Source organism: Tachypleus tridentatus, chromosome 9, assembly GCF_004210375.1.
Source record: "Tachypleus tridentatus isolate NWPU-2018 chromosome 9, ASM421037v1, whole genome shotgun sequence".
In the NCBI taxonomy this organism is placed as follows: Eukaryota; Metazoa; Arthropoda; class Merostomata; order Xiphosura; family Limulidae; genus Tachypleus; species Tachypleus tridentatus.
In genome coordinates, this window is record NC_134833.1 from 112,647,795 (window position 1) to 112,667,336 (window position 19,542).

A 19,542-nucleotide genomic window follows, 5' to 3' on the forward strand; every position below is an offset into this window, starting at 1 on the left:
ATACTAACGTGTATAAGACAAGGAAAAATATTAACGCCGATAATCTAATGCTGCGTTAAATATTTAACCTCACTCGCAAATTAATTTGAGGTAGTGTTTTTAGCCTTTTGTAAGCTTCCTTATAAAGGAAAAGATATGGCAGGCCTTATTCCAGTGCATAAAAAGAAATTCAGAATTTACACTAATTCACTTTTTTACGTGTAACATTCTGCCAGTTTATGTACATTGGATTGGTGTAGCGTTACTACATAAAATTTGATTAATACAATTTAATTGACAACCAGGAACTTCTCTGTTACTTAGAGTTGATTGTGGGTGGCGTTTAATGGATAGTAAACACTGTTACTTTATATAACGGGGTTCATTTTGTTTTTCACTGTGATGTAATTTATTAACTTATCTGAAAGATTTTTTAATAACGACAGTAAAGTAAAATAAATAGCACAATACATGTTTGTAAGATATTGTTAGTTCAGCTACCACTAGGCCTGTTTCTCTTATTAATACGAAACGCTGCCACGTAAATGCCGTTAGAAATGCAAACTTCAAAGACTCATCTATTTACATAAAACTTTTTAAAATAATTTTAGTATCCGGCCAAAAACGAAAAACTGTGTATTAAAAATTATTCAAGACTTAAAAGCTTGAAATCAAGTAATTGAGCCTGGAGAGTCTCTCACCATGAGAGACACACTAATATTTCTGAATTTAACCTAGCCAGGTGTGGCTTAGTGGCACGTGCTGTACTGCATCTAGGAAAGTTTAAGGTTCGAGCTTCGATATACCGTTGAACATTTCCGCACTTTCAACTGTGGGCGCGTTATAAAATCAGCAGTCAATCCCGCTATTCGAATGACAACGATCTTGTAGACGCCTGGTGCTACTGATGGGTTGATCTTCCTCTGATCATTAGTTCTAAATTAGGGGAGGCCATGCCTGGACCTTACCTCCAACCGATGTGTTATTAAGATGTTATGCAAGTTGAAAATACCAAATACAGGATTTAGTTTGGGAGGTTTTACTCTTCTAAATATGGGTATTACATATTTCATTTCAATTCTATTTACTTAAGCCTAAGTACTCTTAGGCTAGATGGTTGAATTATTGCTAACAACCATCTATACGTCGGTTGTATTTAAATTTGTCATGTTTAAAACAATATGAAAATAAATTTTATGATATAAAAGCTATAAAGGATATTTCAATTCTTTATCCAGTTAATTCAATACAAGTATGTTATAAAAGCTGCTAGTCGACAGCAATTTCTATTTTCTCGTTAGAACGAAAACATAAAATATATGCTGTTTTAGTGTGGTAACTGTATTACCATAAGTCTGTTAGGTCTAAAACATCGGACAACGTCCGTCAAAATTCTACCAGGTGGAAAGCTTTGTAATTTGCAATAGGTGAGTTTTATATTGCTTAGAAATGTACTGATTTTTCTATGAGTTTGTACTTCAGCTATCATATAATAACTTGTTCTTCTGGGAAAAGTAAAACTTTAAAAGTTCTCTAGACGATGAACTCAATCCACAGTTAAGATAAAATAAACCTGTTGGCTTTGAAGCTTTGTACGGTCAGTTTCGGTTTGTTTTAGTAAACGCTCCTAGGAAGCTGTACAGCGAAACGTTGAGTGTTTAATCAAATAAGAATAACATTTTGGTGTTATAAGGTTGTTTATTTCTAGAATTAATGCGTCTTCTATACACCAATATGCACTATAGAAATTCAAAATAGTATATTCAATGTGTTTAAACACCTACATTAATACAGCAGTTATCTCAAAAAGAAAACGAACTGCAGTACTTCTTTCCCGAACATACTAAACTTCCACGCTTCTGCATGCGACAGCTTTTAAGAGATCGTATAGACGGGGTAGAAACATTACCTGAATAGCTGACCCTCATATACTCGTGACTTAAGATGTGATTAGACCATGTCCTTGTCTGAGAGAAGAAAAAAACAGAGAAGAAGGAATAAAATTATGATTACATAACATAACGTCTTTTCATATTAGTACAGATGAGTACAGATTACTTTTGTACTAGTTATTGGATTATAGCTCTACTGCATGTCATACCCTTGTACAGTGGTTTTAGTTCCAGTATAAAGTGGAATAAACCATCAACCTGATAACAGCATAAACTAATAACTATTCATTTTATTGGTCAGGTAAACACGTCAAATTCCCTAGCACTTCGTACAGTGGCTACAGTAGTGTCATTTTACGGCAATCTGGTGTTCACTGATACGAGTTTTACGCGTGTGTTACGTTATTAATGACTTTCAATGATTGAAAAACACGTGTTGTCATCAATTACAATTTCTAAAATTAAGCAACTATAAACGTGTTACCAAGAGACAAGTATTATATTCTTTCGGTAATGAAGCTGAAATGTATAATGATTTTATACACTTATAGGCACTATACATCTGTGGAAAGAAATGCGTTATATATTTAAACATAACCCACTAATTAATGACTGGACTTCCTTACTGTGGAATATCATTTAGTCCCTAGAAGAAGACTAAACGAAAAATGTTTCTCTGTGTCTATTCTGGATTATTGAGTAATTTTGTCCGTATAGCATACGTTGGTGTGTATAAATATATTGGCTATACTTCATTACTGGAAAAGTTTGTATATATATATATATATATACTGGATTGGCTAACAATCCGTTGGAATTCATAATAGCCTAAAATATCAAATGTAAAACAAAATAGAAAATCTCAAAAATTCCGAGATTTAAGTAAAATTATTAAAAATACAAGGCATGTTTGGATATTGTGTACGTATTTGCATCGAACAAGTTTCAGGGTAAAGTTCTCAGTTAACAAATTTATGATTATAGTGGGCTGATTTACTTGTGGTTTTGGTGATCTTACTTTCAAAAAATTTCCATGTGAAAGACCAAATATGCATATTTTGTATAAAGGACAGTCTTGATGAAAGTGGGAAGAAATAATCAGAGACGTTCTAATTACAAAACTGTTGAAATACGACGTTGGGAAAAGAAGAAAGTCAAAAGTAAACGACGTGAACGATGATGTCTCAATCAACTTCATATGAAACTTATCAAACTTGTAAAATTTGTTTCTTTAAACGAAGCTTTATTATAACAATAATAAAACTTATAATGAAACTTATCAAACTTGTAAAATGTGTTTCTTTAAACGAAGCTTTATTATAACAATAATAAAACTTATAATGAAACTTATCAAACTTGTAAAATGTGTTTCTTTAAACGAAGCTTTATTATAACAATAATAAAACTTTATATGAAACTTATCCTACTTGTAAATGTGTTTCTTTAAACGAAGCTTTATTATAACAATAATAAAACTTTATATGAAACTTATCCTACTTGTAAATGTGTTTCTTTAAACGAAGCTTTATTATAACAATAATAAAACTTATAATGAAACTTATCAAACTTGTAAAATGTGTTTCTTTAAACGAAGCTTTATTATAACAATAATAAAACTTTATATGAAACTTATCCTACTTGTAAATGTGTTTCTTTAAACGAAGCTTTATTATAACAATAATGAAACTTATCAAACTTGTAAAATGTGTTTCTTCAAACGAAGCTTTATTATAACAATAATAAAACTTTATAAGAAACTTATCCTACTTGTAAATGTGTTTCTTTAAACGAAGCTTTATTATAACAATAATAAAACTTTATATGAAACTTATCCTACTTGTAAATGTGTTTCTTTAAACGAAGCTTTATTATAACAATAATAAAACTTATAATGAAACTTATCAAACTTGTAAAGGTGTTTCTTTAAACAAAGCTTTATTATAGCAAAAATAAAACTTATAATGAAACTTATTCAACTTGTAAATGAGTTTCTTTAAACGAAACTTTATTATAACAATTTTTTGATTTTATAACTCAGCCTTCTGTTGAGAAGGCTGAAATGGACGCTTAATATCTTAGTTAAATTCAATCTTTAAAGATTAAATCAGGTTTCAGTACCGGCCTGCAACCAAAATACTAATCCCGTTCTTTATATGTGAGAAACAAAGTGTCATCGAATGGTACGCCCTTCATCAAATCCAACTGAATGTATATAACATTCTAGAATACCTTCTGTAAACCGAGGAAGTGTCACAGTAGAAAGAAACACAGGCGGCGGAACGAAACATATTTGAATTAAGAGGGCAACAACAATTAGGGTCGCTTTATTTTTTATAATATCCCTGGCTATTAACTTCAAACCTGAAACAACGACTTTCAATAACATCTATACACGAATTGTGTCTATTCTCTATTTAAAAAGCAACTAGTTACTGAGTGGAAATTGGGGGGAGGCATGAGCCCTTATTGTCCGAGGTTTTGCCATCTATTGAAACAAAAATTATCAGATTTTTAGGAAACCAAAGTTTTCTAGTTTCGTGAATATTAATATTTTGTGTAATACAAGGAGTTAAAACAATTCTAGTGCCCTTTCACACACAGACAAACGCTATTTCGTTTTTGAAGCCTACCAGCAAACAAAACAAATAGGCTTCAAAACAGTCTAGTTCTTTATCGTAGGGTTTTTATGATACATGTTTTCATAAACATGCTGTAACTTTAAAAAGTATAAACATTGTGGTTTCTTTCCATTACTATTTTAGTGTAACACTTCATGGAGTTGAATCGAGTAACTCCTAATCTTATGTATAGGTTTTAACTTCAACAAAGACAAAATCGTCATATGTTTTGTGTTCAATCACAAACATTAGTCTTCAAGTATATCATGTTGAACGTATATTGTAGGAAATTTTCTGTAAGCTTTGTTACAGACTCAATTACTTCGGTTTAAACATACGTTCTTTCTTTTGTTCCAGAATTTCGCGCAAAGCCACGTGATGACTATTTACACATAGCTAATAATAATTTTCAGCTCATAATTTAGGTTTGTTTGTGGTTAAGCACAAAGCTACATAATGGGCTATTTGTGCTGTACTAACCACAGGTGTTGAAGCTCGATCTTTAACGTTATAAGTCTTAAGAGTTATCGTTGAGCTACAGGAAGGTCAAAAGGAAGAAAGATAATAATCAACATTATTCCCTAACAGCTCTTTTAGAATGCCCTTGTCTGCCTGAAACATGAGATTTGGAGTGCCCTTGTCTGCCTGAAACATAAGATTTGACCATTACCCGGAGTGAAAAACCCACGGCTCCTAAAATTCGGATCGCGTTTCTGCGGTAACAAGTCATGAATCATAAATCACTAATTCATAATTACGATAAGCTAACCACTAGGCATTCCGGGATTTGTGCTTATTCACAATTATCTGTCAGCGTATTTTTAAAATTCCCAACATGTGAACTCCCAATCATATACGTGGTAAAAAAAGGAAATATTAAGATTACGGAAAGGTTAGATAAAGCATATATTCTAGGGTGCGCGTATATTTTCACCCATCTGTTTATCTATTCTTTATAGCTAGGCTATTGAAGCACATTCTGCTTGAATGTCAGCTTTGAAATGAGGTATAAACAACATAAAATATCAAAGCCAATTATTTTTCTCACAAATTTGCTAATTTTAACCGACAACTATTCACCAAATATTAAATTTAACAAATATATATGTAGGTGTAAGATCATGTACTTTTTTAAAATCCAAGTTACGTGATAAAAAGAAGAGACAAACTGAGGCGTAACTATCATAACATAACATGTTTTTCATAAACATTCAGGAATTTTGAAAGGTATAAAAATTGTTGAATTTGTTTCCATTTCTACAATACTATGTAACTTTAAGGATTTATATATATATATAGTTAGCATTAATCAGAGTAACCATAACACGTTTTGTACATACTACAAAGAAAGTGGGTTATCACCACCTCACATTACCATAATAAATTAGTTCTTTATTATTTTATCATATTTATTTCGGGAAATTAAAATCATCTCAATCACGTATTTGATAAAGAAAGTGATTGCGCGGCGTCCGTCTACTGAGGGCGTTGTTGTGCTTGTAAATCACATACAAATTAATGGCTAATATGTATATTTAAGTGAAAGTATATCCTTTCTCTTCCTACTGAAAAGACATAAATTAGTGTATTTCAAATGTAGTGAGTTAAGTAACCCTAATGCCCACAGCTTCGTAAATTATATTAACACCATTAAACTTAAGATGTTGCATAATTTGTTTTGTATACATGTGAATTAAAATGTTGTATTTGATATGTAAATCAGCATTAATCGTATTAGGATATAAAATTAAAAGTAGTTACAGTTAAAGTGAGCACATCTCTCTTTTAAAACTGTGACAGTCTGTAAGAGTATAAATTATCTTTAAGGTGATATAATAACTTCATTGTGAATTTTACCCGAATTAATATAATATACTTAGGTCATTTTATATAAGCCTTTCTTTCAGTCTGTTCTACTTATATATATATAGCACACAACCTATCTGAATATCCTTCTCATATATCTCTCGCTCCTTTTCTATGTATGTATATATACACCTCTATATAATTCATGAATGTACTTAGTGTCCTAATACGTTTCCAGTCGTCTTCGGTTTGTAACTTTTTATATTAACTTCACGTTCTAACGTATTAAAATAGTGTGGTGCATCTGGACCCCAGATAGTTTTATTCTGCTCTGAAATGTATTTAATTGTTATGCAAATATATATCTGTATCATGCCGTTTATATGAACACTTATAGAGTGTTAAAATTTGTCTTTGATCGGGAATGAAACATGGTTTGCAGATATTCCCATTGGTTACTGTATTGCCGTGCATTGATCGAAAGTTGTACAACTTCTGTGAGATATCGTTACAATCCGTATTGAGAAAACCTGATATTTACACTGGATTAGGTTTACGAACAACTGGAACATGGAAAAGTACACAATAACGTAAGGAAACATAAGCACGTTTTGTGTTATACAATAATTAAAGCTTCGAGTACGTATTTTACGAACTTTATGAATGAAATTCAAACCACTTTCTTCGATAAACTATTTCACTGTAAACTCCAGATTTTCTTTCTTATTTTACTCATTCCTTCAAAAAACACGCATAGATTGTTAAGTATGCAAGTATGTAAGATTGTTAAGTATGTAAGTGTGTAAGATTGTTAAGCATATAAGTATGTAAGCACAAACATATTTTATTATAACACACATCTGTATCCTTTTCATCCATACTTCTATTTACATTTTCTATACATTTCTGTTGAAAGTTTCTTGCATACTTCTGTTTACGTTTCTATGCACTTCTGTTTATTTTTCTACACACCTTTGTTTACTATTGTACATACACTTGTTTACTCTTGTACATACCTCTGTTTACTTTTCGCACATATTTCTGTTTATATTTATTCTTCACTTCAATCCACTTTAACCTCACGTACACAGTTTGGTTTGCTTTTCCTCCAAGCCCCTGTTTATATTTTTTATATAATATCTTAACTGTGAAAATGTTTTGGTTCGAGTTTTTCCTTTCTTACTAAAAAAAGAAAATAAAACTTCTTTAGATTCTATTTCTTCATAACACTATATCAACTTGAAAAATAATATTTTGTTATTGATTCATAGGAACAAAGGAAGTAACATTCTGTAAATACAGATTGATTATTATATGTACATAGAACTATCGGTCTTCGAAACCTAGGTTAATATTCCACATGATTTTAGTTACAAGTGAGGGAGGAACAACCGTAAATGTATATCTTAAAATCAAATACACGTCTTATTCGTAGAAACACACATAATTCATATTTATTTAAATTAAATTTTTGTGAACATGCCAAACCGAAAATAAAATAATGCACTAACAACAGACTATTTAAAAATTGAACATTATATTTACTACGTCTTTATGTTTCTAAAATTATTATATTTTGAAATGTGACGAGTAGCAACCCGAGGCATAGTCCTCTAACAAACGACGACTAATTTCAAACAATATTTGTACGATATATATATAAACACACACACACACATTTTTATATCTAACACTAACCTACTTTAATTTACTGATATAATGCTAAAATACTTGTGAACGTATCGCTATTATATAGAACTATAAACGAGGTTCACTTGCAGTAGCGTTATTGTAATGAGTTTTGTGGGAGCTCTGAGAAATATGTGTATGTGTAAAGTATGAATGTACTTATATTATTAAAAGGTAAGGTATATCCTATTTTTAATACTGTAAGTATATTTGTAATTCAGATCTTATAACGAAGATACCATACCAACAAAAGTGGCTAACATCAAAAAGGCCTCAATACATAACATGTAGAGAAAGATGTGTACATCCGTTTCAATCACGTATCTAAAGAGGCAGGCATTGTGTTCCTCTGATTGAGTTCGCTTTATATTTCAGAATTGTTTTAAGTGGCGCGACAGTTCTAACAACCTGTATTTCTGCCTTGAATGTGCCCTAATTGTATGAAACATTTAAGATTATTGGCTGTAATCTGTGTGTGTGTTGAACAATGTATATTTTTATTGAAGCGCAAATAAGTGTTACTGAGATAACCTCTCTTAGACAACTGTAAAAGTTTTAAGCACATTTTATTCGTCAGATAGGAGTCTCTAACCATATTTCCGTAAGAATCCGTCTTCATTGTATTAGATGAGATAGTTAGGTGTCAGATAAACCGTATGACCTAAAACTTCGTGTAAAATGTGAACGTTAAGTATCCGCATAATATAAAATAGACATTATGATAGCCTACAAACGTACGAACCTCTTTACAGAACTTGTTTTGGTAAGAAGACTAGACTACCAATTATTATAACACAAATTCCATAATACGTTTTGTAACTAGTAGCGTATATGAGAAAGAAACGTTTCGCTCGTATTGGAAATATGGATGTTACTAGCTGAATTTTGTGTCGTCAAAACTTTGAAACACTTTTCGTGTTTTACGCAATCAATCAATACAAATAGAAAAACTGACAGTTGTTTTTCGATGAGTCGTTGATTTTATACAGAAGTAGCCTAAAATTCTTACAACATGTATACACAGTTAAGCATCTGTCTTGTTACATAACATATAAAAAACGAATTAATTTTAAAAATTACCACCATTATTTGTCCTTTAAAAGCTGTACATGTGCATAATTCAAAAATACTTTAAAAATATAGTGATTCAATAGTTGGTTTCGTATTCAGAGAACTGTCTTTGTGTAAAGTGGTTGACCAACGAAAGTGAATTATGTTTGTTAGTTTGGCATGAAAGTGAGTGAGAGTCCAGTTAGTAAAAGTAACTGCAGTTATTAGTAATTAAACTATATTTTGTTTATACGTACAACTACACATAAACAAAGGTAAAAAGATAGGTTTATATCCAAGTAGACATATTTGAATAATTTTTACTATTATTACCTAGAAAGGACTGGGATTTTGAAATATTATTGAAGAAGAAACTCCTAAATAGAAACTATAAAACAGCTGTATACGATAGAATTAAGAAAAATCACTTTCCTTAAGCAGCACATTTTTACAAAAGCTTAAAATTCAGTTAATCACCCACCCTGCAAATATAAATGTTTTGTCTTTTCTTGGTCGTTGATATTAATGTATAAAATCATTTTTAACTAATCATTTGCCAATGTTTTAACATTTAATGCAATTTTTTTTTTTTTGGTGGGGGTATGTGCATGCATTAAAATACACATATTCAGTTAAAGAAATACATAATACAATAATTATAATTTATAACATGCGTACCAACAGAAAAAAAAATACAGGTATGTTTAAATATATATACTTTCGATCAAAAAAAAATCATAAAACAACTAAGCATTTATAAATAATTCATATAATTTTATATAATGTATATTTATATACACATATGACATATTAGAAAAAAATAACGTATTCAGGTTTCTTAAAATATTTCAAGTGACAGTATTCGGATGATAGTATATATATATATATGTATATATATAGATATAGATATACACATGTATATCAACAAGTTGTAGCTTACGAAGACGTATAGATACTTCACACACTCGCTTCTTAAAAAGTACCTACTTAATTTTCGAACAATACGAAATTTTGAATTACTTGTATTATAAATGTCGTACGTGATCGTGTCTCGCAGTTAGAAACGAAAAGTTATACAGAAATTGCTACTATTCCGAAAATAACTGTTTCAAAACAGTACATAAGTCACACCCACGAGTACGAAGGCTATAAGAGCTTTCTCTGACCTGGACAATATTATTATTAAACTGTTGTGATAGAAATGAATAAATAAAGGACAAAATCTGTTTGCATACTTGTAATCAGATCTGTTACCGATTGTGCACCAATATATTATTCCTATTGTTCTAAACTAGAATGCTGATAGTTATATATACCGCAAAAGATCAGGCTCCTTTCTAATGTCTGCCATTTCTGTTCTTTCATTTAAAGTTTCTTAATCTATGAGATAAAGTGAAATAGCAAGTAGATTTTACGTCTGCTCTGTTTTAACGTCAGAAACACAAATTTAATGAAACTTTGAACACGTGTGTGAAATTGACCAGTGTTTGCCAGTTCGCCTTTCTTCCAAAGAAGCATTGTGCGTTTTCAAACACAGTGAATTTGTTTGTGTACATATTTATATGTGCGTATCATAACACATTCTGATGTTGGCTAAAGTGCAATTAAATGTAATGATGGAGTTAATTTCTTTTCGCAGTCTGGTCCACATACTTTATGTTGATATTTTTAAAGGTGATCTATTTCTAACTTAATGATTTTATTAACTTGTTTATACAACAAAGATATCAACAATGAAGTCTTATAGAGGTTTCAACATTTCTTTTACTGGTATTGCTGATCATATACATTGATTTAACTCTTTTTTATTTCACTTTCATTAAAGAGAGATTTAATAAGTTTGAATATCCGTATGCTTAAACAATATATATGATTATTATATTATGTATATACAACACTTCTTTCTAAATACCATGTATACAGCACACTTACATAAAGCATCTATACGATAGTTTAAATACAACAAGAAACATACAGACATTGAACTTACAGGACAGCACAATGCCAACTAGGATTGGTACTCTCAAGGCTGGACCACAAGCCACGTTTCTAGTTCATATTGTTTATCAGCATTGAAGAAATGATGTGGGATTTAGCTGGAGTCGAACGCTAGGCGTTATTTCGTTCTCACAGCGTTACATTGAGTCATGAGTCATAAAACATGCATATGTTGCATATACATATATATTTTACAAAACATTACACAGTTCATTGACTAATGACCATCTCAATTGATTCTGCAGGATCGTCTCTAATAAAAGAACCACCGATAAATCCACCAAGCTTAACGGTCTGCACCGATTTGCTTAAAGTTAACCTTTCAGTAGCGGTCTCTACTAACTCTGTTTTGATAAAATGGGAATGGGCCTGTAAATTGTAGATTCCCCTCCGGCACTAGTTGGGGCTGTTTGGGGTGAGCTGATCGGAGGGTGGGCTGGTAACGACTGCAGCTGTCCCGCACAAGCTAGTTGCAAAGCCCGGAGCCCAGAGTCGAAGTTACTGCCGGCAACTTGAAAGTGAACGGGGTGATGAGCCAGATGAGAGAGCAGATTGCCGCAACACACAGATGAGTTGATGGCTAGAGAAGTACACGATGCATTAGTGCAAGGAACGGGCAGTCCCGATCTCAGAGTCGGCGGGTGAAGACCACCGCCGGTCGAACACGCATCCGTTGCGCCCAGTAGTCTGTCAATGGAAAACCCTTGGTGAAGGTGACCTGGCTTTGGCAAGGCCACCACACCATGAGCAAGACTAGAGTAGGCTGCTGGGTACTTAAACATTGGTTGTAAAGAGGGGTAAGGATGAAAAGGCCATCCTAGAGGTTTGTCCATTCCATGACTTGGCCCAACGGCCAAGGACCCAGGAAAACCCGGAAACGCCCCACTAAATGTCCGCTTGAATGCAGCCAGCCTGTTCCGTGAGGCTGCTGTGGACCGTCGTCGTAACTTGCCCGTTGTTCCACCGATGAAGACGTCATCACTGGAGGGGTCGAGCATCCAGTAGTTACCCTTACCTGGGTCGTCGTAGTGACGGGGCACTTTCACAAAGCATTTGTTCAGGGACAGGTTATGGCGTATTGAGTTCTGCCAGCCTTGTTTGTTTTCCTTATAGTACGGAAATGTTTTCATGATGAACTCGTAGATACCGTTTAGGGTTAGTCGCTTTTCGGGACTCTGTCGGATCGCCATCATGATGAGGGCGTTATAACTGAAAGGTGGCTTTTCGTGCTTCGGTTTCTTTTCTTCTTTCTCACCTTTGTTCTTATCTCCAGGCTTACGCACGTCTTTTGCATCGTCAACTTTCGCTCCAGCCTGTGGTATGTCATCGCCCGCTGGCCGCTGACCGCTATCGCTATCCACGACTAGCCGATCAATCGAGGACTGGCTGCGGCTGAGGTCCTTTGGGGACTCCATGGCTCTGGCGGCATCCTGGACCACATCCTGGTCGTCATCTACCTGGATAATACTACTGATGGAGAAGGAAGTTCTCTCCGGAGTGCACGTTGCTGCCCCTTGGACTCGACCTCTACTGTCCACCCGCACCATTATTGTTGAACTCTAGAGTTGGTTAGTCTCTCACACAGATTTTTGCTATGATATTATAAAATAAGATACGCTGGTCTGGATCAGCAGCTGACTTCCACTACCACCTTAACGGTCACCATTAGTTATAACTCTCCCGTGTACAAAACTTTCAGCTTGGTTCTGCGGCGCTCGATACTTACATCAACAGAGGGGCGGGACCTTTCCCAGCTTAGCGAATCCCTACTCTACAAGTTTTAAAAGCCTGCCCAATGCAGCCGGAGGATATTTTTTAGTAGACCAATGACAGAGCGTGAAAGAAAATGATAGCAATAGGAGTATAGATATATTGAGTTAAATATTAGGGCGGAGTTTAATAGAATTTACACTAATGATTTTCATTGTTTGTCAAAACACGGGGTATTGTGGTCGTACACATGGATGTATTGAAGACTATTAAAATATTGTTCTCCCAACAATACACGATTACAACTAACTTCCATAATCTTCCCCTTTAAGTGAAACTTAACCTAATGAATTAGGACTTCTCTGGTAAGTGAAAACTTACTTACACCTCTCTTACTCTAAAAAAAAAATCGTTCTTTGATCATTTGTTCCTTTTATAATGGTAACTTCTTTGTAAAAATCATATGTATAAGTGACTTCATATTTCAGGATTCATATTTTGCAATATCTGTACTTCGCATAAAAGTATTCTCACGTTTCAAGTCACTAAAGTTTCCATTTATAAACATCTCTATTCACGTGCTCATAGCTTTAGCTATGTTCATACAAAAGCGTGATAAATCAGAAGAAAAAGTTATGTTTTTCAGCAAGTACGTTTGGAATAAAATATTATCATTTAAATAACGTGATAATTGTGTAATCTTGAAAATGAAATTACCATTGTGAATTTCTATTAAAGACATCTCAATATTAAAATAGAGAAATACATTAATAAGAATACAAAAATAAATTAACAATATTTTTTTTACACGGACATGTATGTCTGTAATTCATGCAAATATCTAGTGTCATACGTATCCTTAGAAACCTTCACAGCGCTGCCTACCTCATTTCCGAATTTTAAATGAAAAAAATAAAAAAAGATTTCACACCTTTTGAAGAAGCGTATTTCTCAAATTTTGTTGTCATTGTTTATACGATTTATTGTGAAGGTTATTGACGCCACCTTTGATAAACATGGATGAATTTGGAAAACGTTATAATGCTCAAAGTTTTAAACAGGTAGTTATGTTCCAAATTTATATCATCAATTTTTCGCTCATAATTTGCTATATTTGTTGAAAAGAAAATCATAAGCCTAATATATTTAAAAATGTTTCATGTGCTACTTCCACCCTGTATCGTCAGTTCATCAAAGCTCAGCTTATTTTGAAAATTTCTGCTCTCCTGATTTTATGACAAACAGTCTGATCAGGTTAACTTAGGAAGCCAGTAAGAAGACAACTCAGTATTAATGTTTGTTTTCCTGAGTAGAAGGTTTCAATTAATAACGTTTTAAATACCTATGTCTGTATAAAAATACACCGCTATTAATTTAAGTCCATTGCATTGTGTTAAAAATTCTAAGGAAAAAAAAAGGGGGAAGCCACAAAACTGGAAATGAAATGAACTAGTACAGCCAGATGTTCAGTTTATCATAAAGTACAGCCAGATGTTCAGTTTATCATAAAATACAGCCAGATGTTCAGTTTATCATAAAGTATAGCCAGATGTTCAGTTTATCATAAAGTTATGTTAAAAAGAAAGAGATTCCTACAAAATATTGGCTGTAAAAAATTGGAAACTAGAAAACTGTCTACTTTCAGCTTGGAAGAGATTAAATAAACTCAAAGGAATAACTTTTTCTCAAATACATACAGTTACAATAATCTCTCAATGAATATAATATTCGCTTTGTGTAATCTGAAGAGCTTGGTCATATTAATGTAGTGACTTGGAAACACGTTTCCTGTTATTCTATGAGATATTCATCAGACCTTATATACTGAAAAAACAGAGCTGGAAAAAGTCTCCATCTCTGGTCTTCAAAATTAAACTTTCCTCAGCCATACCTAATACATGAACATAGTCAAAACAAAAATGTAGGAAGTCTTCCGCTGTGATCTTCAGAACTAAACTTTCCTCAGCCATACATAATACATGAATATAATCAAAATAAAAATGGAGGATGTATTCCACCCTGGTCTTCAGAACTAAGTTTTCCCTAGTTATACCTCTAGGGACATTAAACATCATTGTTTGCCCCATTGAATACTACTGTTCGTTTTTCTTAATATTTAAAAACATTAAACAAATCATTGTTTCGTTCGTAGAATAGTACCTTTTGTTTTTCCTCGCCCCTATGATTACTAAACATATCGCTAAGTGTTTCATTAAATAATACTCTTTTATTTTCTTTGTCCATGAAAAAATACTATAGTAAACTTACCAAACAATTTTTTTCTCGTATTCCTTCAAATAGTAACATAATTATTATTGTACTTACTATCGAGTATAACTTAATATTATCCACATTTGTATCGTTTTTAATTCAACACTTTGTAAATCACAATTAATTAATGATTCTTTTCTTCTGGTCTTTATCAAATACGTTCATCTGCTTTTTGTGCGGACTTTAGTAAAAGCTAATTTTGAGCTTCCCTATGTTAGCCAAATTCCACTGTAACTACTATAAAGTATTTGTATGATGTATTAGATTACCTTATCTATTTCATAGTGAAACTTTTTTATTATAGTTTTTAAGAAACAGTAAGAGAATCGCGTTGATTAACAAAAGTTTAGACTCTTCTTGGAATCTACTTTCATCAAAACTGTCTTTTTCAAATTTATTTTTTGTTGCTGTTGTTAAGGTAGTGGTTTGGTTTGTTTTGAATTTCTCGCAAAGCTACTCGAGGGCTATCTGTGCTGGCCGTCCCTAATTTAGCAGTGTAAGACTAGAGGGAAGGCAGCTAGCTAGTCATCACCAAATGGTTAAGGCACTCGACTCATAATTCGAGAGTCACAGGTTCAAATCCCCGTCACACCAAACATACTCGCCCTTTCAGCCGTGGAACACCCAAGAAGAAGTACACTTTCTCACATCAAGGCATATATTACATTCAAATGTATTGTGTTTTCTACTGAAAAACATCATTACCTGAAGTTTTGAATCATCTATTGGGTAGAAACAAGTTTTCCAAATTGTCATTTTATGTTGTCCGAGCTTCGGGATTTAAAAATCGCCTATGTTTCATTCGTCGAAACGTTGATAAATTGATTGTGAACATAAGACGATCTGTTTGGTTTTGAGAGCTAGGTGGCGCTCTATAAACGAGTCATGAAGAGCTTCTGTGCAGCATCCAGTAGAGTTACTGTACCAGTTTAGCGACTAGGCGAGAAGTTAAATTAGGGTTAAATTTAAATCAGCATTTAGCATGCATGTACAGCGGACGTTCAAATCTAACTCTTTCTGCCTCCACAAGTCAAATCAACTTGTTAGTATGGCCGCAAGCAAGTTAACAAGTAGAATCACATCAAGCACTTAAAATTCGGTCGTCTAGGCAACACAGTTACGTCCTCCCTGGAACAAAGCAATAACTAAGCCTACCAAGTTTCTTCAAGGACAACGGAAATTGATATGAAGAAGGGGAGGGGGATGTATGAATCCACCAATGGGGGTGGTACTAGATCGGTTAGACAATTGAACAGCTGGAGAAAAGAATTAAGGGTAGCGGTTATTTAATTGCACGAGATGGGAGTCAGCGGCGCTTCGGTTTGCTTGGCCAAGGTTCGAAACTTTAGTAGCTGATGAACTAGAGATACACAATTTGACTTCGTCCAGCGGACATAAAACAAACTATACCCTAGCAAAGTTGTAGAGTACATCTAGATGTTGGGAGACAGACGCATAAGGAGGGGCAGTATCTCTTATCATATTATATCATTTCTATTATCTACTTCCTTCCTATTTCAAACCGGCCTCATACATGATAGACTTAGCTAACAAAACCCTCATATTCAGGTTTATTGGATAATGTAGGGTTGAGTCAAGATTAATTTATTCCACTTTTGAGATTTTCAAATTTTGCGGGAGGAGTGTTACGTGATGAAGAGAGTGCTAGACAAACGAAATAAACTACGAAGTTTGTACAAATTGCTGTAACTGGTAGATAAACGAACTGTAAGCTTTCCCAGAAATTAACACGGTAATTCACAAAAGAGGGTTAAAAATGTATCCAGAGGCAACACAGGGAGCACATACATGTGCTATGTACCTCTACGTAGAATGTACTTCACGGATTCACGACGAAATCAGTTTTAAATTAAGAATTGCCATATATGTAAATAATGACGTGCTGTTCATCGTCTGGTTTAGGATAAGATACAAAACATTTTATTGAAGGCCGAGAGGTATGAAAAAAACAACAAGATTAATTTTTAAGAGGCGTAAAATCAATTTCTGCTTCATTTTTGTTTTGGATTGAGCTTTTTCTGTACCTAAAGCAAAAATCTTATGTATTTCTATAACCAGTTTATAATGACAACATCTCTTTTACACTTTTTCTGTACAGTATTTGTATTTTCTTTCCAACTTTTCTTCTTCTAAAACTGCTGTCCTACCTGTTAGTGAATGATCCATAAAGGTCAGAGATCATTAAAAATACTCTTGGTAATAATTACATTTTGCTTAATAGAAACTGTTATTTTCTTTCATGCACAGAACCGTCCTGCCACTCAATCCCTGATTCAAAACAGGTATGTCTGATTTTTAACCTTCATTAAGTCTTTGTTGTTTAAAAGAGGAAAAAAAAACTTCCACAACTACTTTGTCTTTTTGCTTATAGTTATACTTTTTAGTTATATTGCTGTTGGGAATATACATATTAATTCTTCGGAAAAATTGTACCTTACTTAGATACGTCTGTAAGCCGATCTGACAGATGAGGGCTTAGAAGTGTTACATCAGATCTCGGTGTGAAGGCAAAAAACCATACTGGGGAAGAACAACTGGAATATTGCAAAATAGTCACAATAACATATTTTATTTTGGACAGATAAAATTGTATAGTGGAAAGTAGATAAAACACTAGAATCACTTATGACACGGAGAATATATACATAAATGTTTACATGAAATTCTTTGGCTTTAATCGTATAGTGAAAAGCAGATAAAATATTAGAACCATTTGTGATACGAGTATAAGTATGCATGTTTGCATGAGCGGTTTTGGTTTTGATATTCTTCTGGGACGCCGTTATGGGTCCTACCCTGATTTCTTCTCATCATATGCATGAAAAGCTTTCTTTCACATTGAATAACTAACATTTGAAGTACTAGTTAGTTGTTTATTTTAAAGGTTCGTGAACTTATCACCGAACTTCAATTTTCCGAACTTTCTTTTCTTTAAAAGTAATTTATCTTTTTGTTTTCAATTTTATTACTTTGAAAATGCTTTCATTTTATTATTAATGATTATTAATGGAATAATTGAATTCTTATAGGTTTTAGTAATTAGTACAGCAACGGAAGGAAAGAGAAAATATTCATCTCCATTGATCCTTAGTTACAAAAGAAAGATAAAGAGGGCTACAGAAGATGACAGAAAAGAGAAGTAAAACAAATCGAAACCAAAACCTTTTACTCTATAGAAATTCTTATCCCAAAATTTTAAGCCCCGTGTAAGCAAAACATAATGGATAAAGTGCACTGCTAGAAATATACCCCTCATACTACCCTAACAGAACATTAAGGAATATTTAATAAAGATGAAAACAAAAAGTATAGTGACTTACAGATGGACACACTTAGCTACTGATACAAACTCGTGTAAGGCTTAGTTTTGTTGGACAGAAATAATTAGTTAGGAGTTTAAAACTTTTAATTTCAACGACTGAAATTGATAACAAATACGAAAATTATTACTCTCGACAATTCCCCGGCTTAAACGCACACAAAGTTTCCGTATAATAATAACTTTTATTTACCTTCTAAATTTCACTGTTTTAAAGTGATGGCTTGTTTGGAATTTTTCAACAAAACTACACGATGGCTATCTTCGCTACATGTCCCTAGTTTAGCAGTAAAAGACTAGAGGAAAGACCACAGTCATCATCATCTACTACCAACTCTTGAGTTATGTTTTTACCAACGAATAGTGGGTTTGACCGTCACATTATAAATCCTCCACGGCTGAAGGTCTTGCATTTGATGGGACAAGGGATTTGAACTCGTGATCCACAGGTTACGGGTCGCATACCCTAACCATATGGTCATCCCAGGCTCTTGAATATAATAGTTATTAGTTGTTTTCAATTACACTGATTTCCTATCAGTTATTGTATACTTTCATGCACACTATGTAAGTTTTAAGGTCTTGTAAGGTATTTTCAATGTAAATTTTCCAAACGTATGTTCTTGTGAAACAAAGAAACAAAAAATTAAAATATTCTGGAAGAATTATGTCATACGGTTGTCTTGACAAAGTCTTGTATTTTATACTCCTAAAAATAAAATCTTTTGAATTTCATCAAATCAGTTTCGAAGCTCACTTGAAGGTCAGTATTCTTTATTTCGAATATATTCATTCTTTTTACATAATCTTTGCCGTTTCCTCTTTCTGCCACCTCCCTTCCATTGGTTCAGCGATTAATCTGTAGGCTTCAATACTCGTGATAGGCATAGCACAAATAGTCTGATGTGTAGTTTTACTATTAACTCCAACTAAACCAAACCTAATTCCTACTTTTTTATAAAAAACCTGTGAAAGTACAATAAAAAGGGCAATATACTTCAAATAGAGATTAACATATTTTAAAAAAACATGAAAGCATTAAAATATTAACGCTCAAATAAAATAAAATATTCAGTTTCAATCCAACAAAATAATAATCCTGGTATTTACGCACTTCCGGTAGATTTCAGTTCCAACAAAGATAAAAAGGCTTATAGGGAAACTAAACTTACACTGCAGTTCTTGACTA

At 33.1% G+C, this 19,542-nt stretch overlaps 1 protein-coding gene and 1 long non-coding RNA gene across 3 annotated transcripts; one reads left to right on the forward strand and one right to left on the reverse strand.

Moving 5' to 3' along the window:
- Positions 1 to 1,700: 1,700 nt before the first annotated feature.
- On the reverse strand, positions 1,701 to 12,712 carry LOC143226072 (forkhead box protein G1-like). Of its 2 annotated transcripts, none has more exons than XR_013014278.1 (2): positions 7,312 to 7,469; positions 1,701 to 1,946 (listed from the first exon to the last, which is right to left on the reverse strand). XR_013014278.1 is itself a non-coding variant. In XM_076456521.1 (2 exons), the coding sequence occupies exon 1, from the start codon at positions 12,577 to 12,579 to the stop codon at positions 11,371 to 11,373; it is 1,209 nt and encodes a 402-aa protein (XP_076312636.1). In that variant the 5' UTR covers positions 12,580 to 12,712; the 3' UTR covers positions 1,715 to 1,946; positions 11,025 to 11,370. The 2 variants fall into 2 exon arrangements, 1 of the variants encoding a protein (XP_076312636.1); XM_076456521.1 differs by lacking the exon at positions 7,312 to 7,469 and adding an exon at positions 11,025 to 12,712 and having other exon boundaries at positions 1,715 to 1,946.
- A 168-nt stretch (positions 12,713 to 12,880) lies between these two features.
- On the forward strand, positions 12,881 to 19,047 carry LOC143227225 (uncharacterized). Its single transcript, XR_013014944.1, has 3 exons — positions 12,881 to 13,107; positions 17,282 to 17,316; positions 18,064 to 19,047. It is a non-coding gene; the product is annotated as an uncharacterized LOC143227225 (long non-coding RNA).
- Positions 19,048 to 19,542: the final 495 nt, after the last annotated feature.

Bases quoted from the DNA above. Each gene is read 5' to 3' on its own strand.
- LOC143226072 (XM_076456521.1), bottom strand. From the start codon at position 12,579: ATGGTGCGGGTGGACAGTAGAGGTCGAGTCCAAGGGGCAGCAACGTGC.